Genomic DNA, 25,481 nt, shown 5'->3' with positions numbered 1-25,481 from the left:
CAGTTTGGGTGCTACGTCGCCCGCTCTTGTCCGATCCGCGCTGTGCCGCTCACGCAACTGAGTGTGGGGGGTCGAAGAGGGTGCAGAGTGGAGGGAACAAGCTGTCAGCGGTACTTGCTGCCTTAAACTACTGCTCCCACTCCAAAACAAATTCAAAAGAAACAACACGTACAACTTAAAACAGACCATGGACGTGTATAGGTGGATTGTTGCCTGTCTGCCGAGACCAACGCTTAGCCTCTTGATAAGTTCTCCTGTTAGTCTCGGCGAGAATGTGACTAAACCGGAAGCTTTGTACACACCAGCCTCATTTTTGTAGTTAACTGGAGGAACAAAAATCGTCTGCCAAGAGTCCAGTAATAAATTATAATTAAGTTCGTGAACAGACCAAACATAAACCACAACATCTATACTGAGACATGGCAACAGACAGAAATAGAAGGCACAAAATATATGAATACTTCAATACGATCGAACCTCCAAAGTAAAGAATAAATGATGACACTATAGTTTGTTAAAAAAAAAAATTGTTTAGAGAGAAAGTGGCCTTTACACGCCATTGTAATGAGTTCTGTGGATGTGGATTGTCAAACGGTTATATTTGTGTCTAGTAAAATGCGGTTTATTGTAGGAACGATGTGGGGTTGGTCATGGCTGGGACCATCCGACCGGCGGTGGGGCGAGATGTAGTTGTGGGGCGAAATGAGGAGACAAGGGAGTGACTTCCCTTGTTTGACACGCTGAGCCACCCATCCGCCGACAACAGAGACTTTGTACTTTCTCACTCGTCGCTTCCTGGTTGCCAAGTGGAAACATTACCGGCTACAACCTCGAGCAGCAAGTAGTGCTTGGCTTCCTACAGCGAAAAGAAGAAATAGGTTTGCTGTTTCGTATCTTGCTGTCCTACACCGAAAGCTCAAGAAGAAGAAATATATTTATTTTTGAAGTGACATTGTAGGAGGAACATGTTTTAAAAGAAATATTTACATCATCTGGGTGCAGTAACGTGAGTACGTGGCAGTCAGACTGGAAATTGGAAGGAAATGGCTGTGGAGCGGTTCCTTGACTATTTGGCGGAGAATCCTAGATGGATAGCCTTTGGTCTAGCCGGCTACACCACCCTGTACCTCATCACTCGCATGCTGAGTGGCCCACGCGCTGGACGCAACCCCTTCGCCACAGACAGCAGGAAGCCCAGAGAGCCCCTAGTCACAGATCCTCATGCCAGGGACGCAGTTCTCAAGCAGAGTAAGTGCAGCTGGATTGTGTATATCTATCAGAATGTGTTTGTAGTGATTGGGAACTACCGGTGTATAGTGCTACTAGAGTGTATGTTAAGTACAACTAATGCAAGTACTATCAGAATATACTACTATAGTGTAGGGGCTATATATGATGTAAGTACTATCAGAATATACTACTATAGTGTAGGGGCTATATGTGATGTAAGTACTATCAGAATATACTACTATAGTGTAGGGGCTATATATGATGTAAGTATTATCAGAATGCACTACTATAAATGCTGTCTTTGTATCTGTAAACTGTTAACAGTGTTTTAAGTGTCACCATAGTAAGTGCTACAAGAATGTGTAATTGCTACCAATATATTGTGCTAAGTATGTACTACCAGCATTACTGAGCACTACCAGAATGTGTAAGTGCTACCAATGTGTAAAGTGCTGTCATAGTAAGTGCTGGCAGAGTGTGTGGCATAAGCATATACCATAAGCATGCATGATATTGCTGGGCAACATGACAGAAGCTTTCCAATCAAAGACACTTGAGTTTTTGAGGAATTACTTATTTAGGGTGGAGGGTAAGGGTAAAGGTAGTGTTTAGGGTTAGGATTTAGTTTTAAGATGAGGTTTAGGGTTAGAGTATGGACTGTATGAAGCAGACAATGGGGTGATGACAATGACAATGACCAACATTTTTGTCCCAATGGGCAATTTGAACATGGGAAGGTGCTCTAGATACAAAAATAAAAGTTTGTTACAAGGTGCAGCATAAAAAGACGTCACCAAGTGAAAAAATGAGCAAATTAAAAGATATCGGCAAGTGACAATCCTGTGGGGACGCGGTGCTTGTAACAACAATATTGGAATAATTACTAATTACATACATCTGCTATTTGCAAGTAAAAAAAATCCACTATCCACAAAACCAGTTGATGTGGATGATCAAAATCAGAAATCAGTCTCAAAGCCAGAAGGTATGTATAATCTGTGAAGAATAGTCTAGCGTGCTTCTTGGGCTTTTCCTAATGCTTATACAGTATGTTCAGAATAAACAACTTGGCATCCTCAACACCCCTCCCCTTCCTATATGCAAATTGCAGGGGGTCCAGTTCGTTCTCTACGGATGTTAAGATGATATTTTTGACATTTTTTTCAAGAAGTTTCATTACTAGGGAGGTTAGTGTTATTGGCCAAAAATCATTAAGTTGACTAGGATTAGATTTTTTGAAGAGTGGGATGATGTTGGAAAGTTTCCAGAGGTTTTGGAATGTGTTTTGAGTCGAGAGAGAGTTGAAAGACATGTTGAAACACACCACTCAACAGAACAGCACAACAGTGCAAGACACGCCCACAGATCCCATCAGGCCGCTGCACCTTGTTAACCATGACCTGCTTTAGTGATTCCTTTACACCGACTTGAGAAATTACTATGTTATCATCAGAGAGTACAGTTGTACAGTTTCCATAGCTACGTCCCCATCATCTCCACTATTTTTCAATAGTAGAGCCATAGGACATCTCTACTAAGTGTGCAGGATCTGTAATCTACAGCTTAGATTTTGCAAATGCATCAATTAAATGTCTATGGAATTCACTCTTCCTGTATAAGATTCATATTTACAAATACTTCATTCAGTTGAGGCCCTTTGCTCCACTGGGGGTGACTAGGAACAGGATGAAGAACACTTCAATCTGTGACAGCACTGACAGCAGGGCAGGTTAGAGGAGTTGGACTTATGTCATCTAGGGTTGGGACTTTGTACAATTCAGGCATATGGAAAGTTGTGATAACATTTCTGTAAAACCATCACCACCACCACATCACCACCGCCATGGTTATTCCCAGCTTTACAAGACAGGAAGTCCATCCTTGCTGTCATCATGTGATCATAATCATCCATACCTGCTGACATAGCACAATGCTGTTTGCACCATCTGCATCAGGTGTCATTAATAAACTTATAGAAACATTTATCCAGGATAGAAATATTTGATACCAAGTGACATAAATAATCTATTACATGTGGGGTTTTTTTCATTTTTCTACAGGGTTCAAACAAAATAAAGTGCCGGATAATCTGGATGCCATTGTAATTGGCAGTGGTGCAGGGGGGCTAACAGCTGCTATTCTCCTGGCAAAGGCTGGCAAGAGAGTTGTGGTTGTTGAACAGCATGATCAGGCTGGAGGATGCTGTCACACCTTTGAGGAAAAAGGATTTGAATTTGATACAGGTTTGCATCTGCTAGCCACCTGGTTGGATATGCATGTAAATAGGTTGTACCAAAGGCATGAGTGTTTCTTTGCTGACAGATGCCATTGGATAGTTCTAGTCTGTATGAGTGTCTTTAATCTAAGACAGATGTGCATGTCATCAACAAGGTATCCTTATAGAAATAATCTTTTTTTGATTCGGATACAATTAAGCTTTGTTGACACATTCTATTGGATAAGGAGTTCTTGTAAAATGATTACTTCCATTATGTGATTTGTCATATAGGAGGCTTTCATTTATGCAGTGTTAACTTACTGAGACCAGTGAAGATATATGCAGTAACAAAGACTGCATGGTCAGTTAGTCATCCCTTGACTGCTACTATAGCGGTCCGGTGGCGCAACGGTTAGCGCTGTTAGCGCCTGTCACCAATACAGTGAAGGTTGGCTGCCCTGAGTTCATTTCTTGTCTCGGGCACGCTGATCTTTCTCTGCACGTGACATCTGTTTACAGGGCTGGCTGCTTGCCGTAATATAGCCTTAGTTGCTGACACGACGTAAAACACCAATTCCCCCCCCCCCCACTTGACTGCTACTGGTCATTGGTGGGGAGAGGGCCCATGAATAGGTGTGGCAGCTGACAAGGCCTGCCACCCATGCCTGTTTTAGTTGATAGTGAGCAGGTCCTGCACAGGATGACCATTCCACTCCTTTACATTCATAATCCAGTTCTTCCTCTGGCCACTATGATGCTGACCATCCTAGAAGGTAGCTTGAAGTCATGCAGTGTCACATGACCACTTGATCCTTGTGAGTAGTGGTTCCTGGTGTCCTACAAACATGACAGCCATATAGTTGGTTTTATGTTCATTGTATAAGATCTGGTACACGCTTCTCAGATATTTGTTCTTAATTGTCTGTTTTCTCCTATTTTTATCAGCAGCCATATTTCACATTTTGCATCCATAAAGCAGGATCAATACTATGTGTGACTTGCACAGATTGCACTTCACAGTAAACCTGATGTTATGGCTGACACTGTCCAATTTGGCTATTTCCACTGTTGCTGTCATGATCCTAATGCATGTATCTGTCATAGAGCAGAGAGGTTATCTCCTAAGTACTTAAAACTGTTTACTTCTTCTTTATTCCACATGAATTTCAACCTGTCTCTCAATCTGTTGGTAAGGTCTTGCAGTTTTCTGTTGGTATCTGGGATGTCGTCTGCAAACTGTAGGGTGCAAATGGCCGTCCACTGATGGAAATGGAAGTGTAATGGTCATCATTTTCTTCAGGTGATTGGGGGCGCTCTTGATAAAAGCCCACTGTTGTGTGACATAAAGTTCCTATTTACTTATCCAGTAGTAGACCTTAGGTGTTGAATTTTTGCATCACTTGCCATAGCCCCTCATGCCAGACTTTTCAAAATCCTTTTTAAAGTTGATGAATTTGTTCTCTAAGTCCCACTGATCCTGAAGATATTTCTCTATCAGGATGCAGCAGTTGAAGATCTGCCTTTGCTCCCACGTGTTCTAAAGCCAGCTTGTTCTTCTGCTCGCTGTTCCTCAGCAATGGTGCTGAAATTATTCTGAGTGTGTTTTGCTTGGGTGGCTGATTAGGCTTATGATTCTGTAGCTCTGGCACTGTTTTGCTGTTTCTTTGGAAGGGGTATTACTAGCAACTGTGGCCATTCTTTGCATTAGAGCAGCTCAGGTGGAACCCTGTTGATACTAGGTGACTTCTCTCCCTTTAGACTCTAAAGTTTTACTGGTTCTAGTCTGATTGTTTTGAAAGATGTTAACATCTGTCTTTAGCTGGAAGTTGTACAGGTCTTTGCAATATTCAGTCCTTCTGTTAAGTAGTTACACTTTCTATGAGAAGGCAGTCATTGCTGTCGTTGATGATGGCCGTATTGTGTTGACCTGTCTATGTTAGGGTCTTTAGTAGTTGGTAGGCTTTTTTTGCTGTCACCCAGTGCCATTCCCACCTATGTGATCCAACATTGGCCCTTGATCCCATTTTTCCTAGTTGCCTTCATTTCTTTCCTGATGGCCAGTTCACTTCTTTGGACTTGGAAGCTGCTTCTGGTTTGCTTTTCCTTTCTCTATTCAAAGCCCTCCTTTGGTCACAGAGATCCAGACTGTTGTTCATGACCCAGGAATTTTCTTCTTCCCTTTACAACTTAGCCCTTCCTGGGTTATTGAAAGTAACTCCTCTTTATGTTTCTACTGAGGATATCTACATTCGAGAGTTGACATCAACTTGAAGGGTTATCACATGGTGAAATCACCTTCCTGCCTTGACTTTTAATGATTGAAGGTAGTAGGAATATGACATGCTGGAAAAAATGGTTCATAACACATCCAGTCTGTGTTTCATCATATGTGTTAAGCCCTGAAATGCAATTGACCAGAAAATTTTTTTCTGAAGTGATAGTCTGTGAGACGTGATGCAAGCTGTGCCTGGATCTCTATCCTAGGTATACACTACATAGGTGACATGGAGAACTCCACTTCACGTCAACTATTGGACCAAATAACAGATGGACAGCTGGACTGGATATGCACAGACCAGATCTTTGACACTGTAAGTTATATTTTTAGTCCTGTTTTAAGTCACTGCTCTTCTGTTTATCTTTGAATTACATATATTTTTTTATGATGTCACCAAGAGATTTTTTTTTTTACAGAGATAGATGTTTTTGCTGTATATAATGCGCTCAGCAGTGCAATATAGTAACATAGCAGTGCAGTATAGTAATATGGTCAGCCTTTTTATTGTTTATGCAATATGTGGCCATAGTGAACATATTTATGAAATGGGAAACAAAAAAACAACAGGTGCAATAATAACACTAACTCTTAAATAATATCTAAGAAAATATTTCAATGACCACCATTTAGTGTTAGTTTTTAATTTGTCCATTTTATGAATGCAACAAATGACACATTTTTGGTATCAGGTATTATATTTTATATATTATCAGGTATGTGTGGCCTAATCCCTATCCTATCAATTACTTCATGCAATTTAAAAAGATAGAGCAAAACAGGTTCTTAAGTTTTTCAAATACTTTTTATGTTGATGTGGTGAAATATGTAAATATGTCAGTATGTGCAGACATGCATGCATAGATGTGGTGGTGCACATACATGTGCAGAGATAGAGTTCACTGTAGTATCCAGCTATCCAATTTTATTTATTTATTGATAGGTGGCCACTGGCGATCCAGAGAATGTGAAGCTTTTTCCCATGAAGACAGGCAAAGATGACTACTTTCTTCAGCTGATCAAGTTTTTCCCTGAAGAAAAAGAATCCATTATGAAGTACAAACAGCTGATTTTAGTAAGCGGCAGCTGTACAGATTAAGTGAAGATTATATTAAGCTGCAGCTGTACAGATTAGGTGAAGATTTTCAGCAGTGAAAATAGATAAACACGTTCACATCGTCTGTATTTACTTTTATGTATGTGTAGGTGTGTCTGTTTTAGAAGTGTTTCTGTTATTTATGAATATGGATGGATGGTTGTTAGTGATTCAGTTTACTTGGATTGGTCTTTATATCATTTCTGTAAAGTGGTCTGAGAAAATTATTGGAAAAGCTCTCTGTAAATGTTCATTATTATTATCATTGTTAAGATAGAAGAGTTGTTCAAGTGGTTCCCAGTCACTTAATCCCCAGACACTTCATCCCCGACACTTCATCCCCGACACTTCATCCCCTAGACTTTTAATCCCCAGACACTTCATCCCCAGACACTTAATCCCTAAACTAAATCCTTAACTATAAAAATTATGAAGTCAGCGAAAAATTTAATTGAAATTCAAATTCAAATCATGCTATTAACTTCAACGTCATTTGAACATCTACAACATTAGTTAAAGTTCATATAAGCTAGTAAATTTAATGTTCTTCAACAATATGATATTAAAATAGTTCTTGAGTGTCGGGGATGAAGTGTCGGGGATGAAGTGTCTGGGGATGAAGTGTCTGGGGATTAAAAGTCTCGGGGATGAAGTGTCGGGGATGAAGTGTCGGGGATGAAGTGTCTGGGGATTAAGTGACCGGACACCGTTCAAGTATTTGTGTGACCAGCATAGCGTTGGATGCACTAATGTATGTGGCTGACTGGCATGCACCACATTAATGTATGTGGATAACTGGCATAGATTTGGGTGCACCATACCAATGTTTGTGCTGTTTACTGCACCACACCAAAATATGTTAGTAACAGATAACATTGAGGATTGACTAGATACCTGCAGCTGTTATCTGCAAACTCTCACAGTTGATACCTTGGCATTCTTGACTTAAACATGAACAGAAGTGGTGTATTTTTTCAGGATGCAAGCAAAAGCTTCTTTGGTTTGGTTGCCTTAAAGATGATGCCTATGCGGCTTGCATTGTTGCTGCTGAAGACAGGGCTTGCACGTCTGTTCTTTTCTTTCTCCAAGTACACTAGTGTCACTTTGCAAGAGACTTTGGACTCTTTGACAGCCAACAAAGAACTACACCTTGTTCTTTCTTACATTGGTGGGGACTATGGTGGGTACCTTAGCATAGCGGTAACTAGATATCAGATAATCTAAAGACAGCAAACATGAGTATAGTAAGAATGATGATAAAATATTCATACATTCCCATGTTTTATTGAGAAAGAACATCTGAGATATAATAGATTTTTTACTTTTTGTTTTTACCTCCCAATGTCGCAGATGTTTTGCATCGTGAACACACAGTGTTCACTAAACTGTTGTAATTGTAACTGTTTTGTGTGTGTGTGTTAAAAATCATTTTTGCTCAGTCAGTCCAATATTTTTATATTCAAAGGTGCACTTCCAAAGGATACACCATTTCTTCTCCATGCACTTCTTATCAAACACTATTTGAATGGGTCTTATTATCCCATTGGTGGACCATCAGAAATTTCCTTCCAGATGATCCAGGCCATTGAGCGCCTGGGAGGGAAAGTTTTTGTACAGGCACCTGTCACTGAGATCATCATCAGTCCACAGGGGAGGGCAGTTGGTGAGTGCAATTCAGTTCATGAAGAAAATGAACAGATTTTGTGTGTGTGTTGTGTAGAGGTGTGTGAAATGTATGTCTTTTTATGTCAAAATAAAGTATTCCTGCTAATATACTCATACTAATATAACACTAATACAGCATATACTTATTATTCACACTAATATAACACATTCATACTAATATAACATATTCATGCCAATATAACATGTAGGGGAGGTTTTGTGGCCTGATATGCCTGACCAGCACGAGTTTTGAGGCCTACTCAGGCCTGTGATTGAAAAACTCCTCTCCCAGTAGTTATGAATAGCGGATATATTAGGGAAGGTCAAAGGGAACATGATCTACATTCTGCATCTTGTTCTTTAGACATAGAGAACCACTTATTTTTCATTGCCCCTAGGTTATGAGGTAGGACTTTGTGTTTTTTTGTTAATATGTTCAACTGGAGACAAATATTTCTATTCAGCGACTGAAAAATTGCAAAAATAAAAGTAGTTGCAATGTTACAATCAGTGACTATGATGTCATACAATGTGTGCAATGCTGTGTTGTAATGTTATGTAAGGTGACCAGACGTTTCGGGAGCGAAAGCGGGACACGTGCCGATGATGGTGTCGTCACCGTCAAAAAACGCCAAAAAAAAGTGATTTTTAAAGACAACCGGGACATTTGATGGACTTGCCAGAAAGCCAGAAAGCGGGACATTGGGCGTCCCGCCCGATTAGCAGGCGGGATACGAGGTCAAAAGCGGGACGTCTGGTCACCTTATGTTATGACTAGTATAATGCTTTGAATACTTACATGTTTTCTAGTAACTAGTTTAGTACTGTCAAGTTATGCATATGGAATGACATGTATTTACCTGATGTTGGTTTTAACAGGTGTTAAGGTAGGAAAGAGCTCAGGCAGCGTGGCTATATATGCCAAGACTATTATCTCTGATGCTGGAGTGATCAACACATTTAAACATCTGCTGCCCAGGGAGGTGGCCAAAAAGTCATGTAAGTGCAACAAGGGGTTGTCAGAAATTTCCTTTCAGTTTAATGGACTCCAATGTTTGCCTTCAAGTGCAACTGGTGTTAGCCTAGCCTTTTACAATTTATAATATAAACAGCTGTGTCAAATGCATAATACACACAGCGGATACCTTTGGACCAACCTTTCTGCCAAAATGTGAAGTGTACTTGTTTTTATAATTTATAAAAAATATTTAACTCATGTTAATTTGATTTAAATTTAATTTATCAAATATGACAGCATTAGAAATTGGCGGTCTGTAACATTCTAATACAAAGTACAAAAGCAACAAATAAGGGCTGACATGTCTGACGGAGCTGTGAGTGAGCATTGGCAGCAGCTGCCTTAAAAGAAAGGACAACATGTCGCACGTCATGACTGATGATTTTGCTTTTAAGCTGTGTTGTGATAGTGCAGGGACATGAATGTATCATCAGCAGAGATCAGATGCCTTGTGGGCTTATCATGTTTAAGGACATTGGCGAACAGTCCAGTCCTAACTAGTAATATGTTTGGTTATTCAGGGTCTGCTTGTGCAAAATGCTGCAGTCATTATGCAGTAGGTTAGTACCATAGCAGTTTAATGTGGTGGGTGACAGGAAAAAGAAAGGTGGATAGGGAGTGATGAAAATTCTTCAATGAGTGGATAACAGGGTACTTTTTTTTCACTTATGTTGGGGATAAAGCTGTGTGCTTAATTTGCTGGGAAAGGATTGCAGTTTTCAAAGAGCACAATTCCAAGGGGAATTTTGGCACAGAATATCAAGGTATTGCAGTGAATTTTCCAAAGAAGCAAGGGATGAAAAAAATCACACCAATAGGTGGGGCAGTTGAAGGAGGAGCAAAACATTTTTACCAAACAGAGGAAAACCCACTAGGCAGCAACAAAAGCAAGTTTTTATTATGGCATATACTATTGCAAAAGTAAACAAGGTATTTGTGAATCGGCTGGCTTTTGACCAGGTAAGAGCACAGTTGAGCAGATCTTTAACTGTTGCATCCTGATAAAGAAACATCTTCAGCATCTGCAGGGCCTATCACAACTTCATAGATTTTTAAATGGCTTTTGACAAGAGTCTGGCATGAGTATGGGATAGGATACAAAAATTCAACATCAAAGAAGGTCTGTTGCAAGTCATTGAAGCACTATATAATACCTCAATGATTGCAGTACTGCTAGATAACCAAGTGGGAGTTTTCTTTCACACAGCCTCCATCACATGCACTGTTCAACATCTTTTTGGAGAACATCATATGTAAAACTCTCCACAGCCACCACCCTTCCATTTCCAGCAGGGGAAGGCCAATTTGCAACCTACACTTTGCAGATGACAGATCTGACTAGAGGCACTAACAAAGTCGTTGGCAACGGCATAGCATAAGTCTACATGAACAGTGTACGGCCCAAAGATATTATATGTATTAAATGGCTGTATTTATTTACATCAGTCAAATGTCTGAAGCATTTTGCTAGTTGAGCATACAGCAGTACAGATTGTGTAAGGTGTGTTTTTAGGCATCTATCCTGTCATTGATGCTGTTGGACCCAGTCTCTCTTTCGTGTCAACATTTATTGGAGTTGATGGGAGCCAGTCCCAGCTGCAGCTTCCCTCTGGCAACATCTGGTACTACAAGCAGTAAGCCTGATCCTTGTGTTTTCATCATAACCAATTGTCTGGTGTTAATAGTTTTAATCATGGCCACTTTGTCATTAACAAACTATTTAATAGAAACCATTTGACATTTTTTATCTCCTAATTGAAATTACTATCTGCTTTGGGCTGGACAACCGCTTTATAGTTTGTATAGTTTACTTAATCTGCCAAACTGAAGACTTTCTTCTTCGTACTGTACCAGATGATATGATTATGGGAAGTTTACCATACTAGCTACCTTCAGCTGTCTGCTCCTTCATTTTGTCTAAGTTGACTAATGAACAAGGAGCACACTCACATACTACTCATTTCGCCAAGTCTTACGTGCTCTGAAGTGAAGCTTGCCTCTTTCTCCTAGTGAATTTCTGATCCAAATTTATATTCTGCATTATAGGTTCCAGCAGAAGGATTACACAAACTTGGCCACTTCTTTTCCCTTTACCTGTTAAGAGTTGGACCCCAATGCACACTGACTTTTTACCTAGATCCATACCTGGCTGATGAGCTCCAAAATGGCTGAAACTGATAGATGTGGTGGTGCATCACCTTGCTATGCTCTCCAATACTTTTCGCCATGTGGGATGTGAAGTGAAATAGAGATTTCTGTGACATGCTATTTTTGGTAGCAGCCTGGATAAAGAAATCATGAAGGCAATAGGCTGGCAGCGTGAAGCCATATTTGTTAGGGTTTACCTGAAGGACCTTACAGCTCACTCTGATTCTTTGGATGTAGCCATGAGCATGTTGGTAGGCTGTGCATATTGCCCATAGAATGACTTGTCTGGCCTACCCTGTATTCATAGGTCAGTTAGAGCCAGCCTCCCAATTTTCAGCCTGGCTGAAATTGAGGTACATCTTAAATTCTTTCTGCTGATAAAGAAGTAGCTTCCTTTCTTATGCAGACTGCCACACAAGCCTGCTGTTATGTATTCTCCATATAGTCATGTTACACATGCCTTCTATTATGTATTCTCATGTAGTCATATCACCTGCTGCAGCACAAAGAATACCATTTATGGTAGTAACGTTACTGTAAGTGCTTGCCAGATACTATCACTAGCCCACTTCACCCTCCCTTCTATGGGTCTCTTCATAGTTCCCACGAAAACATGAAAAGCTGGAGCAGTGAACTCACTTGCTTGACAGCGCACATTAACAGGCTGAGTTGTTTGAGTTTATTCGCTCCCTGTTCATTGATAAACTTTCACCAATCGGAAGTAGAAAGCTAGTATTGAGGTAGCTAGTAGGGCGAGTTCCACATAGTCATGTCATCTGGTAAGAACTTGAAGATTTTACTACCAAAAATGCTATTTTCTTTCTTAACAATAAGCATTTGTAGGCTCATGAAACAAAATATTTTCAAGAAATACTAGTAATAATTGATAGCACAAATGATATGTTTCCACAACACGTAATAAGACAATGCAGTTAAAGCAGAATTATAAAAAACAGTTTTTAACAAAATGTTTTGAACTAATCAGTTCCCTACTCTGTTCACTCTTAACATTTATTTTTCTGACATTTGTGCTGTTTAGCAATGACATCAACAAAAGTGTGGATGAATACTTGTCACTGGGTGTGGATGATATCACTACGGCCTCTGCACCTCTCTACTTCATCTCCTTTCCCTCTGCCAAAGACCCTACTTGGGAACAGCGACACTCAGGTCAATATTTTGTTTGCTAGTACATGTATCTTAGGTTTGTTTATATCTGATGTAACACCTCACGTATTGTGCAAGTTTTGATGCAAACCCTTACAAAACAAATTTTTATTTCTAATCGCTAGGAAATGCTTTTGTAAGATCTACCAAAAATCTTTTAAATTTTTGTTTATTGCAACATTGAAATCATAATTATCACATGCTATATTTCAGATTCTAATAACATTTCCACTACTAATTTATTGAGCTAAAAAACTATACTTTTGCTGCAGGCAAGAGTGCAGTGCTTGTTATCACCTTAGCCAGATGGGAATGGTTTAAGCAATGGGAGAATGAGCGTCTCAGGCACCGTGGTCAGGATTATGAAGATATTAAAGAAGCTTTGGGTCTGCAGATGTGGCGCCTTTGCTGTAATCTCTTTCCTCAGCTTGATGGAAAAGTGAGTCATTAAAGTAGGAAACATCTCTGGTACCAACAACACATCACACTTCACTGAAACTAGAGGTGCCCATTGTCAGCTGCAAATGTTTGTCACATTTATCCACATTTGTCACAACATTTTCATGAGAAACAAGGTTGGGTATTTGAAACTAACTGCACAAGTGTTAGCAAATTTCCTACATCAAAACCAAAATAGGTGTACACCACAAATTGGGTCTTGTGCTTAATTCTCCAAAATCGTCCATAGCAGTCTGATACTCTTATGTATAGAGCCCAGTACTTCTTCAAACACTCAGACAGGAAGTCCAGAAGCCTTTACAAAGCCTGCTGTGTGCCTAGACACCACAGGGAACCAAAGACCTTTCTTTATTCATTGCTGTATGAGCAGGCCATGTCTCTGCTGTTAAGTTATGATGGGTTGGAGAGTCCTACAGAGGAGGGCCACTGTTATTAGGACAGTTATTACTCCAGTGCAGAATGCAAGACTTAGTTTACAGGCCATCCCAGAGAAAACCATGTATAATTTATCTGGAATTAAATTCCATGTTTCTTTGTCAAAACTTACATTACTTTCCAGAAAGAGTATATGGAGGTTGGTACACCTGTAACTAACAAGTACTACCTAGCAGCTTCATCTGGAGAAATGTATGGCTTGGACCATGGTAAAAATCGCTTTTCTCCAGAAACTTTTGCTGCCCTGCGATCTGACACTGGCATTCCTGGACTCTTCTTGACTGGTTTGTATCCATACTGTTTCATATCCCACAAATTATATCTTTATAGAATGAAAACGTCAATTAACAGAAAACAAAAAGATCAAAATAAAAATGTCCATAGTCTTCAGGTTTTTTTTGTTGTAATATGGAGCAACCTCAAGATTCTAAGCAGGTGTCATGGATGTATGTGCTGTGATATGGGAGTGAAAGTAAAATCCTGAGAATGATAGTAGCAGCATGTGAATGTGAATGGATCATAGAGCTCTCCCTTAGTAAATTGTGTCGTCATCATGCTAAATAAATCATATCATACATAAAGAGAAAGGTGTTTGGAAACTGAATTGAGAAGGTAAGCATGAAAAAGAGAAAATCGGCACACATAGGAAAAGTTAAACAAAAAGTTTAGGTGACCATGTGGTTCCCACCTTCAGTCAAGCTGCTGAGTTTCAACAAGGACATTATTTTTATTTGAGCCCCTGGCCATGCTGCTATTGCTGGCAATGTCCGAGTAGACCAGGCCGCCAAGCTGTTTGCCAGTCTCCTGGTCAGCTGTGAGTCTGATCTTCATGGCCTGTGTTCAATGCCTATGACAACACCACTGGGACACTGGCCAGCACAAGTTACATGACACCCTTCTCTTTCTACCTGCCTGCCTGCATGCTAATATTGTGCATCTTTCTGAAACTAATTTGTGACCATTAGTATGATGCTCTAACAAGAGTTGTCATTATGGAACTGTATTTGTCTGTAAAAGACACTCCACTAAAGATTGACAGTTGTGCTTTTATAAAAAGAATCGTACTCTCAACTACTTTTTAAAAGCAGAACTTATTTGATTTGACCTACCGAAGATTTCTTGCAAAGGCAAGGATACAGACTACATATGTACTGATGACATTTTTTAACATGAGTGACCACATTACGTGGACATGCAATAACTTTTGTTATTAACATGTCTGTGTTGGTTTTTTTTTTTGTAAAGCACTTTGAGCCTGCCTTTGATGGTAGTGTAAAGCGCTATGTAAGTCAACATTATTATTATTATGCTGTCCTGTGGAATAGAAGGCGGTTCTTACTAGACTAAGGTTAGGACACACCTATGTCACACAGTGGCACCTTGGTATCGAAATTTTTACAGTAGTACATGTTTTAACAAACTGTCCTTGGCTCCAGAGTATTAGCAGCAATTTTTTATGCAGGCCCCTTGTTATTTAGGTTTTTATTGTGCTGTATGCATTGTGAAAAGAAGAGACTGTAGTAATACTAAATAATAATGTCTTTTTACTTGATACAAAAAATAAAGACACGGGGTTGTTCACTACTTGATAATAATGCAGTATGCAGGAAGAATCTGTATCTCATCTAAGTAGCTATAATTGCTTGTGTTTCAGGCCAAGACATCCTCTCATGTGGATTCACTTCAGTTTTATATGCAGGGCTTTTCTGTGCATCCAGCATACTTCACCGAAATCTCTTGAATGACTTGAATGCGTTGGATAAATCTCTCAAGAAATCACAGTGATTGTATGGATTTAAAATTTCCAAGCTTCCTTGCCCTGAACAATGTTCATGAGTCAAGTTGTGGGCGACAATCGTAAGTGAATAGGGCTTATCCTTGCCTTTTTATTTAAATGATCATGATTAAATCTTTTGAATTGATTGTGGAATTTAATTTGACTGTTCAGAATGGATACAGTATTAATAATTGTTTGTCTAAAACTGATGTCAGTAACAAACTAGAAACACGAAAATGCAAATGGCAAAGAAGTTGCCTTGTCTATACCTTACCAGTGGACTTACCTACCTCTCCCAGAACCCTTAATCACCTCTTCCCTTACTGTGCAAAATCACCACTAGGTGGAGGTGTAGTGAGAAATCCTTTCCTACCCAGAATTGTATTCTAGTGTTGCTGAATAATTTAGCACACGTTGGTGGTAGTTTTTTTTATCAAAACCAAAAATAAAGCATGAGTTGTATGTGTTTAGCTTTTTCATGTTATTTTTATTTAAATTTGATGCGTAGTTACTCTTTAGCAAACGATCAAACACCCACTCACAGAGTGATATCAAATGAAAATAGTCCACTATCCACATCTCTTTGCAAGCTGTAATATTGAACCTAAAAGTTTCCTGTGTTTTTCAACTGTTAAATTTGATCTTTGTAGTATGCACAGACCATTGGCTGTCGCTGAGAGTTCGGTTCTGTCTTTACAAGATGCATGCCTCGCTGGGAATACGATTCTGGGTAGGAAAGGATTTCTCGCTACAGGGGCACTTCCTTTCCTACCCCCTCAAGAAATTTTCTTTTCTTTTTCACCACAGTGAAAAATCAACTGTTGCTGACCTACTCTCCCACTTTGCCTGCTGCCCCTCTCCCCACCCTCAGATGATTCATTCTGGATCAGCCAAATGTAAACATCTGCTTTTGCCTGAGCTTTTTTTTCTGTGGGTGACATTCCTCACAGACCTGCAGCCACTGTTCAAGTTGAGGCTGGATTAAAGGTGTTGATACAAAATGGTGTCTGTCATTAACAAACTGTTGACAGCAGAGAAATGTCAACAATCAAACATGGGCTTATGTGATTCCTAAATAAATGATTAACTTGCTTAATGTTATTTATTAGAGTCTGTAGCTTGTGCTTGTTGCTAAAGTACAATACAAATAGAAGTATTGAAGTACAGAAATCATGGTTGAGATGTATTTGGTCATACAAATTTTGGTTTGGAGGATATAATTATATGCATTATGCACTGCAATTACCATTTGTTTTATTTACTATTAAAATTCATGTTATCATATTCACAAACATGTATGCACACATGCATCCCTATTTTTGATTAAAATTATTGATTAAAATATGCTTGATCTTTTTTACTCATTGTGTTACCAGTATGCATTCAATTCAATTCTATGTATTCATTTCTTATACATATTTTGTTCACTTAATCATTGCCTGTGTATTCTTTCACCCATGGCTCAGCAGCTAAATGTGTTTGGTGTCAGTATGTTGCTGTTATCCAGTGTTTTCAGTGTAATTTCATTATTGTTGGTCAACACAGAGTGAAACCTGCTTTGGTTGTGATGAATGACAATGTAAACACTTTATTATTATTACAAATGTAAACTCACATATTCTGCTCACTTTAATTGACATGATTTGTCTTCAATACAAATTCATTGTGTTGCCCAAAAAAGCACTTTGTATTCATAAGTACTGTATATTCCATGCATTTTTATAGATGGACATCACACTTGAGTAGCATGGAGTTATATTCATAACATTTAATCAATCACATCTAGCTTGACAGTTTAGCATTTCTGCTCATCAATTATAAAATGTTCCAGCATCCAACATCCTGTTTAACTTTATTTGGTACTGTCTGAACTGGTCAACCTCAAGGAAACCTTCAACTTTGATAGGCAAAGTTTGTGAAGTCAGTTCTGTGCCTACCCTCGTCTAGTTTGTGACAATTTTCTTCTTTGGCAACTACTACCGTGGTTTTCAAACTGTGGTATACGTACCACTACTGAAAGGCGAAGGTATGACAGGTGGTACTTGAGCACCATGATTAAGTCCTAGACTTGATGAATTCGAATTTTCAAAAGTGGTACTTGTCTGAAAAAGTTTGAAAACCGGGGATCTACTATACAGACAGGGCAGCAGTCATCTGGAAGTTCTGATCATCATGTTCGCTGGGTCTGTTGAGATCAAATGTGACCTGGCACCACGAATAGGTCAAAGTCGCACAAAGCAGTTTCCTAGTAGAGGCCTAGAAAGGTGATTAGGGTCAACTTTGTGCCATTGGACTTGCACACTTCAAACCTTTATAGCTCACTCAATTTTAGGACTAGGAGAACAACTTTAGTATAAATAGAAAAGTCAAAACCTGTACATTTTAAAAATAAACAATTTGCATAATCTCTAATTTCTTACAAGACTCATTCTGTGGTGGCAGGTCACAAATAGTTCAGACAAGTTACAAAACCTCTGAATACTAAGGAAGATGATGTGAAATGTCAGCGCAATCACCCCTGATCATAGGTACACAATGGATTATGTAGCTACGGACTTCCAAAGTGACCTGAACATTTTCACCATTCTGGTTGACATATTTCAATCACACCTGGTCATAAGGCACAGTTAGACAAATGTTGTAATTGTAGCCCTGAGGTTCATCGTATGTGGACAGACAGATGTCTGGAACCCCTTTAGTAGTCTGGTCTGTCAGGAAATCATACACATGAAAAGAGCCTCGATGCCTGCAGAGAGAATAGTCAGATGTCAAAAAAATGGATATGTAGTGCATACATTTTTGCTGTCAATAAACATTTAAAGTATGTGTAAGTAGCATAAGCACAACCAACTTATGGCAAACCCAGTCCAAGAAAGACATGAGAATGTGGTAGGTCCAAAACACTTTGATTATTGCTCCTAACACTGGTAAATGGACAACTTAGGATTTTAGTCATGTAGCAGTCTACATATAAATATATAAATATAAATATGGCTACATCTTCTGTTCTCTAAAACGTTGCAAACTAGGAGGTCCACAATATTTTACAAGAAGATAAAGAAAAAAGTTAGATTTATAATAAAAGTAGATCTCTCCAGTTCCATCTGAAAATGTAACCACCGGAAGATTTGCTTCCTAAGTTGTGTATTTCTTCCTTCACTGGCTGCCTATTGACCAGATCACTTACAAACTTGACAATCTTTGCTTTAAACATCTCTATCACTGGCTGCCTGCCAAGAGTATCACAAAGTGGACTGTCACTCTATGAACTGTCACTGACTGTACCACTGTATGGACTCTCACTGACTGTATCCCTTACCTTTCTTCCTGCCTCGAACTCCATCCCACCCACTTTGTACAGCCGCTGACTCAAAATTCCCAGCACTAAGCTCTGCAGGCCAGCAAGCCTTTGCATACACTTGCTGGTCCTGCTTGAAACACTCCCTCCTTGCAGCTACACAAGGCTGCCTCTTAAGTGACTTCAAGTAATTACTTAAAATTCACCCTTAAAATATCTTTTAAACTCTCCCCAATGTCTTGAACTGTTTTTATGAGATCAGTGCCTTTTTACATCTCATAAACTTAAAATACATCTTTGTCTTAAATGTTTACTTTGTAGTTTTAAGTGAGCTGAAAGCAAGTTAATAATAGTTCAATAATTCTTGCGAATCAAATACTAGGGATTACATGATTTACATTTTTGAAGAACATGTTAATGAGCTGCAGCACGCACCATCTGTTCTTGATTTTCTTTATTTAGCGTGTCTGGTCTTCTTCGCTTCATAGAAAATCAGAAATTTGGTCTTCCTTCCCACTTTCACTGCATTTGCTAATTCTTTCTGAGATGCACCAGGTAACATCAGAGATAGTGAGGTGATCATTTCAAGTTCAGAACTTGAAATACTTCATCTTACCTCTGATGTAGTCCCGTGTCATAGTCATACTTTGACTGCTGCTGTTTAACCACTGGCTCATGGGCCACCACCAACAGTCGCTCATCAAAGTGACAGTAGCTGACTGGATGCCTATCAGCCAAACAGAATTCTCGTTATCACTGTGGCTACGTTTTGATGCCCAACATCCACATTTTCATAACAACAGGAAATAGTATGCAAAAGACAGGTTTATAGCACTTGCAAGAAGCACTCACTTCTACATGTGCATGTACATAAAATCATGCACAGATGGCTACGTCAACTATCCTTGAGATGTCAGCCTAATTATTACTGCCTGCATCATACTTATTCACAAACTATTCTGTCACAGATTCCTTTTGTACTAACCTGTCATGCATTTCCCACAGCTTGCTGGCCATGCGCTGGTCCCAGACACACACAAAGCCACCTTCATCACCAGACACCACCTTAACATTGTCCATCTGGACACAGGTCACAGTTGATGAATGGCCAATCAGTGTCATCATTGCAGACTGATCTATACGTGTATCGTACACTCGAACCCTGGAAGGAAAAATCACAGTGGTGATTTACACATGTATCAGACATTTGAATAAAGCTGAATATATCAAAGTACGAGAGAGGTGAGGAGAGAGTTATTACGAACTTTACAATGTCAAAGTTGATGGGCAGAAGTAAGGCATAGGGTCTGGATTAGGATTATTATTTTTTTTAGAAGGTTCTATTGTGCTGGGGTTAGGTTTAGAGAGGAGTTAAAACTTTGAAAGTGCCAAATGTTGGGTCAGGGTGAGGCACTCCCCAGTTTGCATGTCCAGTGTTCCTGGTTTCCACAAATTGTATATATATAATAAAAGAAATATGGATTTCTTAAAATAAGACTCACTTTCTGTCTCTGCTCCCAGACACCAACTGGAAGGGGGGACTGTCAACCACATTAATGCATGACAAAACTGAAGTATGACCACTCAAAGTTGTCACCAGCTGCTGCGTTGTCAAATCATAAACATTAACCTACACAGATGAAAGATCAGCTACATCAACAGACAAGTACTTACTCATTCAAATTTTTCCCAATAATCTTCATATTTATATAAGTTTTTATGGATCACCACTCATGCACTTGATTGACACCCATTCTACCCCCAAATTATAAAAAGGCCAGTCACTTCAACCTCAAACCACGCTGATGAAGACATACTGGAGTCAGAGTCATAATAGCAAACTGACCCAAAGTAAAACCACATTGTCCCAGTGCTGAAAGTCATATGTTGAAATGATACCTGCACTTACAAAAAAATAAAGACAATGTAATGACTTACCTTGATGAGTTCAGATGGGAAGCTATAGAAAGAAAAGCCCACAGCTACATGCGAGGGGTCAAGGCGAGCATCCAGACAGGTGATTGGGGCATCAACAATATTGTGGATTTCAAACCAGTCTGCTAAGTGTTCAGTGTCGGTGGAAAATTTGCCAATGCTGACTGTGTTGACTGTAGCCACAGCAATGATTGGTGTCAAAGATGGAGAAGCTGAATGAGACTGCAGCCAGACAAGATCCTTGACCTGCCCACAATACAAGTCTGCATGTCTTCTTCATGATAATAAGATAAGCTGAAATATTTCTCACTGGTCTGCCCTGACAAACAACTCACATTTTACCTTAAGTCAGTGCAGTCACTCACAAATCACTTTTAGCTCAAAGCTAACATGTTTACACACAAATTATTTAGTCAAAAAAACAAAACAAAAAAACAAACAGATGTCTATTCACAGAATTTGAAATTCAGGAAGCATTTTACAACTTACATTGAGCTCAAAGTCCATGTGTTCCTTGAGGTGGCCATAACTGTGCTCCACCACATGTACCTGAAGTGTTGAGCCACAGGCCACAGCAGTAAACACACTGCAATTGTTCTCCCACAGTTTAAGAGCAGACACTAGCCCTGTCCCAAACTGGGACACAGTGTATATAGGACTGGTGCCTTCTTCATTGCTCCAAACATCCACAAAATCTTCAAAAATTTCATAGAAAATAAGCCCAAATTTGTGTGATGAAAAAAACAAACCCTACCTTTTTAAAAATTTAACATGTTAAGAAACAAGATGTCAAACAGACCTTGAGCCAGTGAAGGCACCTTTACCTTTTTGAACTTGCATTTGATCAAGACTAGATTGTATCTGCATGAAGGTTATGTAACAGTCATTTATTGTGTGTGCATGAGAAAGAGATATCTAAGATAAAGATGTACATGCTGTTTTCACAATCTGTAAAATGGAAGAAAACAAAAGAGAATTTCCTCACTATGACTATAGGATGCTGCAGTCACTTTGCTGCATGCTGCAACATGCTGTACTTCATTAGTGATGGTTCCTTCCTCAGTATTTTCATCAAGGATGAGGGCTGTGCTACTAGGCTGAAAGATACAGGTCTCTCCAGAATATACATCCCATAGTTTGGTCTGACAGTTACTGTACCTGCACAACATGAAAAAAATCCTGATAGTCTACATGCACACAGACAAAAAGAATTTTTTTTTAATTTTAAATCTATAATGTAACACAGTCTCCAAACATGTAGTATTGCTCATAATAAATAAGATTGAAAAAAACTGTTTTTAACATATGAAAACAAAAAATTTTATTGTATCTAAGCAGGACTATAAATATAATATAAAAATATAAAATAGCTTCCTTGTAATTAATTACATTCACAAACAGTAAATAAAGGTAACAAACCAACAATGTAACTAGCAAACTGTACCCAGCAACACAACAGCAGGCAAAATCTTAAGCCCTCTTAACTGGACAAATAAAGCTGCACGTCTAACCAGGTTTTTTTACCAACTATGGCAAAGTTTTTATATGATGGTTATATAAAAACTTGGTCAAACATCCCTCCATATTTTGTCCTGTTATGAATGCATTTTACTGACAACATTGCTAGCAAACCTTACAACACAGGAAAACTTACCCACAACACAGGAAAACTTACCCACAACACAGAAAAACTTACCCAGCAACAAGAAAGGACTTGAAAGATGAGGCTGCACACAGTACTCCTCCCTTGACATGTTGCAAACTATGGAGTTTTCCAGTTCGATTCTAATCACAAACAGCAGAACTAACTGAGATGATAAAGAGGCAAAAAAAAAACAAACAAGAAACAAACAAAGAAATCGCAGACATCATATCAAAATCTTTAAGAACTCACCAAATATGTTATTAATTTTAAGCTATGCATGATGTTTTAAATTCAGGTTCATAGAACTTGAGGATTGCTCTAGTACGTGCAATGAACCTGTTCATGCAATGGAATGTTGTACAGACGTTACATCAGCCTTCGTCACTCTGATTCTCTTACCACCTTTAAGTTCAAATTTAAGACACATCTTTTCAGAATGGCGACTTCACTGTAACCCTGTCCTGACCATGAGCATGTATAACACGTCTGTAATTTACTTTGTGAATGCGCGGATGTCTGTTTGTACAAGTGAGCATGTCTGCTATATGCGAATATGGGTGCATGGTTGCCAGTGATTCAGTATGTGTATCATTTCTGTAAAGCACTCTGAGTAAATCATTGAAAAAGCACTAAATAAATCGTCATTATTATTATTAGTTAAGAAGAGTAGTACATAATTCCCTGTGCAGCTCAGTTGCCAACAGTTGCTGCTTGTCCCATTGTGACAAGAATTTGCCAAGGCAATATCTCAAAGATTAAGAGCACACAAGTAACAGAAATCAAATGAGGTTCATACATCCCTACACAGGATGGGCCCTTGTCAACTCTGCAGCTGGTGATGAAAGTGAAGTTTCTGGATTGTCCTGTGCGTGGTCAAGCATTTACTTCTTTCAAACAGAAATAAGTTTTCTGCATCCAGATAAACATTTCTGATGGCATTATTATGGCACTCTACTCTGATAAATTGTACAGTTGGAGAATTGTAGGCCCACAGTATTTCCAGCATACCTTCCAGTTGTGGTCCAAGGTGCGGTTAAGGATTGTGTAGTGCTGGACTCGGCGTTTCCAATCAGCACACTCCACAGTTACTTTTTCCTGCTCAAACCCAAGCTGGTGACAGAGCCGGCACCACAAAAGCTCGTCCTCAGCAAGACTTCTCCAGCTTTTGCTCACCTACACCGAGAGTCTAACATGCACAAATGCTGTGAATATTATCAGATTAATAATGCATAATATTATCAAATTAATGCAGTTCTATCACAACAAGCAGAACTGGCTGTAAGTAGCTTAAATAAAGAATTATGGGTACAAACTTTTAAGTGGGTGAGAACTGAGCAACAGAAGTGACTGTTTATCATAAACATTGTTCTATATGTATATATAGTTATTAAATACCATCATACTGTAAATTACAGCTATTTAACTGAATGTAAGGAGGTAGTGTCTATGATGTCAGCCTTCTTACATTCAACCCAACAACGTCACTAACCTGTGCACAGTGACACAGATCAGTAGCATCCAGGTGCCAGAAAATCTTGATGGCCAACTCTCGAGGAATACTGATGTCAAAGAATGGGATTTCATTGATCTCATTCTGCACAAAGAAAGGACAATATCAGTTCTTTTTGCTTCAATCACATTTACCTAAAATGACCTTAATCTGATAACATGCATAAAAAGACAACAAAACATGTTTTTCTGTCAAATTATTGTCTAATATGCTTAATTCTCACCCATTAAATATTTTTTCCTCATGTTCAACAGGGGAGTTGTATTCTGCTCTGAACAGCGTAGCTCACCTATTTCCCATAGCCTGACATTTGAGGAGGGAATGAGGAAAGTATTTATGAACCAGATTTGTTCTCAGTTCTAGGTCTGCAAGGGGAGTTGTGGTTTTGGGGGTCCCTAAAATACCTTTCTAGGAGTATGTGGGCTTATTAAGTGTGTACATATTTAATGTTATAGCCAAAGACATTCTGAGTCACGGGTCCTTTATCTGTGAAACTAATGGAGGCCTTTGAAGAAGTAAAGGAAAAGCCCCAAAACAGCTTTCAAATACAAAACAGTGAATTGCAGTATCAGGAAGAAGGTGAAGGTAGCTAACGAGAACTGGACAAAGGACCTGTGCAGGATCATAGAGGAGGGCCTATCATCTACTTAACACTATCAAGACAGATCAACACATGTGGTTGGTGTAGGTGGGTTCAACGGATGCAACGTGATCAACACCCAATCATGTTATTGTTACTGTCAGACATGTGTAACTCAGAACAGTTAATGTATGTCATGCCTGAGTAATATAGTGACTGCAGAATGCATAGAAAACATGCATATTTTCATGCACAAGAAAGTCAAATGCAATTGTACAAAATTAAGACTATCAGTTTACTTCCCTTAGTACATTCTACATGCATTATTTTCAACCAATAAATCAAATATTACCAGGTCTGCAATGAAGAGATCCAGATATCGTTCTTTATGTACAAGTAGTGATATCGTCTCCTTTTTCTGATTAATTGATGCGACATACTGATTGCTTACACTATTTCTTTGTTGAGCTGGAGTATGACTCGATTCGGCAAAATAATTTCCTTTCTTCACTGACGTGACAGCACTGCATTTATCTGAAGCAAATCTCTTTCTGGCTCTCTGAACTTCTTCCCAGCTTTCGGGGTTCGACACTTTACTCAACACACGAAATGGAAAATATTGAGGTGTTGCGTCTGGAACGGTGGAACCCGTTTCACAATAATTACCATGAAGCGGAGGAATCCGAGGGTTGTCGGTTATTTGACAGTTCTCGTGAGGCTTGCTTATAACATCTTCCTTACAGCTGTCCACAGATTCCAACTCATCATTCGCACAGTCTTTTAATTCTCCAGAAGCCGAGTGCTGCTCGCCCACAGGAATTTGATGTTTCAGCTCTTCTAGCCATCTATTTCGAAAATCGTCAAGATCTTTTTGGCTGTTCATGGCGAGCTGTCAACGGTTAAGTTATAAAGAAAATCAAGAGCATATTTCATTCGACCTGCGCCTGAAGGTGTAACGAAACTAAATCTCCGGGTGTACCTGAAGCTGTGTGTAGTCTGCACAATGGCACTCATATTGCAGGGAC

At 39.2% G+C, this 25,481-nt stretch overlaps 2 protein-coding genes across 5 annotated transcripts; one reads left to right on the top strand and one right to left on the bottom strand.

Moving 5' to 3' along the window:
* The first annotated feature begins 723 nt into the window (after window positions 1-723).
* LOC112561339 (all-trans-retinol 13,14-reductase-like) lies at window positions 724-16,844 on the top strand. Of its 3 annotated transcripts, none has more exons than XR_003098669.1 (13): window positions 724-1,248; window positions 3,291-3,473; window positions 5,933-6,039; window positions 6,667-6,798; window positions 7,798-7,999; window positions 8,285-8,482; window positions 9,364-9,483; window positions 11,016-11,136; window positions 12,690-12,820; window positions 13,090-13,256; window positions 13,836-13,995; window positions 15,366-15,568; window positions 16,296-16,844. XR_003098669.1 is itself a non-coding variant. In XM_025233756.1 (13 exons), the coding sequence occupies exons 2-13, from the start codon at window positions 1,044-1,046 to the stop codon at window positions 15,494-15,496; spliced, it is 1,857 nt and encodes a 618-aa protein (XP_025089541.1). In that variant the 5' UTR covers window positions 724-878; window positions 1,003-1,043; the 3' UTR covers window positions 15,497-15,633. The 3 variants fall into 3 exon arrangements, 2 of the variants coding, with proteins under 2 accessions (XP_025089541.1, XP_025089540.1); XM_025233756.1 differs by lacking the exon at window positions 16,296-16,844 and having other exon boundaries at window positions 724-878; window positions 1,003-1,248; window positions 15,366-15,633; XM_025233755.1 differs by lacking the exon at window positions 16,296-16,844 and having other exon boundaries at window positions 15,366-15,633.
* Window positions 16,845-17,102: 258 nt separating this feature from the next.
* Window positions 17,103-25,478, bottom strand: LOC112561338 (F-box/WD repeat-containing protein 8-like). Of its 2 annotated transcripts, none has more exons than XM_025233753.1 (11): window positions 24,809-25,478; window positions 23,856-23,960; window positions 23,375-23,539; window positions 22,418-22,506; window positions 21,707-21,879; window positions 21,211-21,416; window positions 20,725-20,967; window positions 20,289-20,416; window positions 19,772-19,948; window positions 19,403-19,513; window positions 17,103-18,234 (listed from the first exon to the last, which is right to left on the bottom strand). In XM_025233753.1, exons 1-11 carry the CDS (start codon window positions 25,337-25,339, stop codon window positions 18,093-18,095), a joined length of 2,070 nt encoding a protein of 689 aa, XP_025089538.1. In that variant the 5' UTR covers window positions 25,340-25,478; the 3' UTR covers window positions 17,103-18,092. The 2 variants fall into 2 exon arrangements, with proteins under 2 accessions (XP_025089538.1, XP_025089539.1); XM_025233754.1 differs by having other exon boundaries at window positions 24,908-25,478.
* Window positions 25,479-25,481: the final 3 nt, after the last annotated feature.

This window comes from Pomacea canaliculata, linkage group LG4 (assembly GCF_003073045.1).
Source record: "Pomacea canaliculata isolate SZHN2017 linkage group LG4, ASM307304v1, whole genome shotgun sequence".
In the NCBI taxonomy this organism is placed as follows: domain Eukaryota; kingdom Metazoa; phylum Mollusca; class Gastropoda; order Architaenioglossa; family Ampullariidae; genus Pomacea; species Pomacea canaliculata.
Note: the sequence above shows the minus strand (reverse complement) of the source record. Positions and strands in the feature narration are given on the sequence as shown.

Excerpts from the sequence above, each read along its gene's own strand:
- LOC112561339 (XM_025233756.1), top strand. The coding sequence starts at position 1,044 with ATGGCTGTGGAGCGGTTCCTTGACTATTTGGCGGAGAATCCTAGATGG. Across the intron at positions 3,474-5,932 it reads AGGATTTGAATTTGATACAG|GTATACACTACATAGGTGAC; the intron begins GTTTGCATCTGC and ends TCTCTATCCTAG. Across the intron at positions 13,996-15,365 it reads TCCTGGACTCTTCTTGACTG|GCCAAGACATCCTCTCATGT; the intron begins GTTTGTATCCAT and ends CTTGTGTTTCAG.
- LOC112561338 (XM_025233753.1), bottom strand. The coding sequence starts at position 25,339 with ATGAACAGCCAAAAAGATCTTGACGATTTTCGAAATAGATGGCTAGAA. Across the intron at positions 23,961-24,808 it reads ATCTCTTCATTGCAGACCTG|AATGAGATCAATGAAATCCC; the intron begins GTAATATTTGAT and ends TTCTTTGTGCAG. Across the intron at positions 21,880-22,417 it reads AAGTCCTTTCTTGTTGCTGG|GTACAGTAACTGTCAGACCA; the intron begins GTAAGTTTTTCT and ends CATGTTGTGCAG.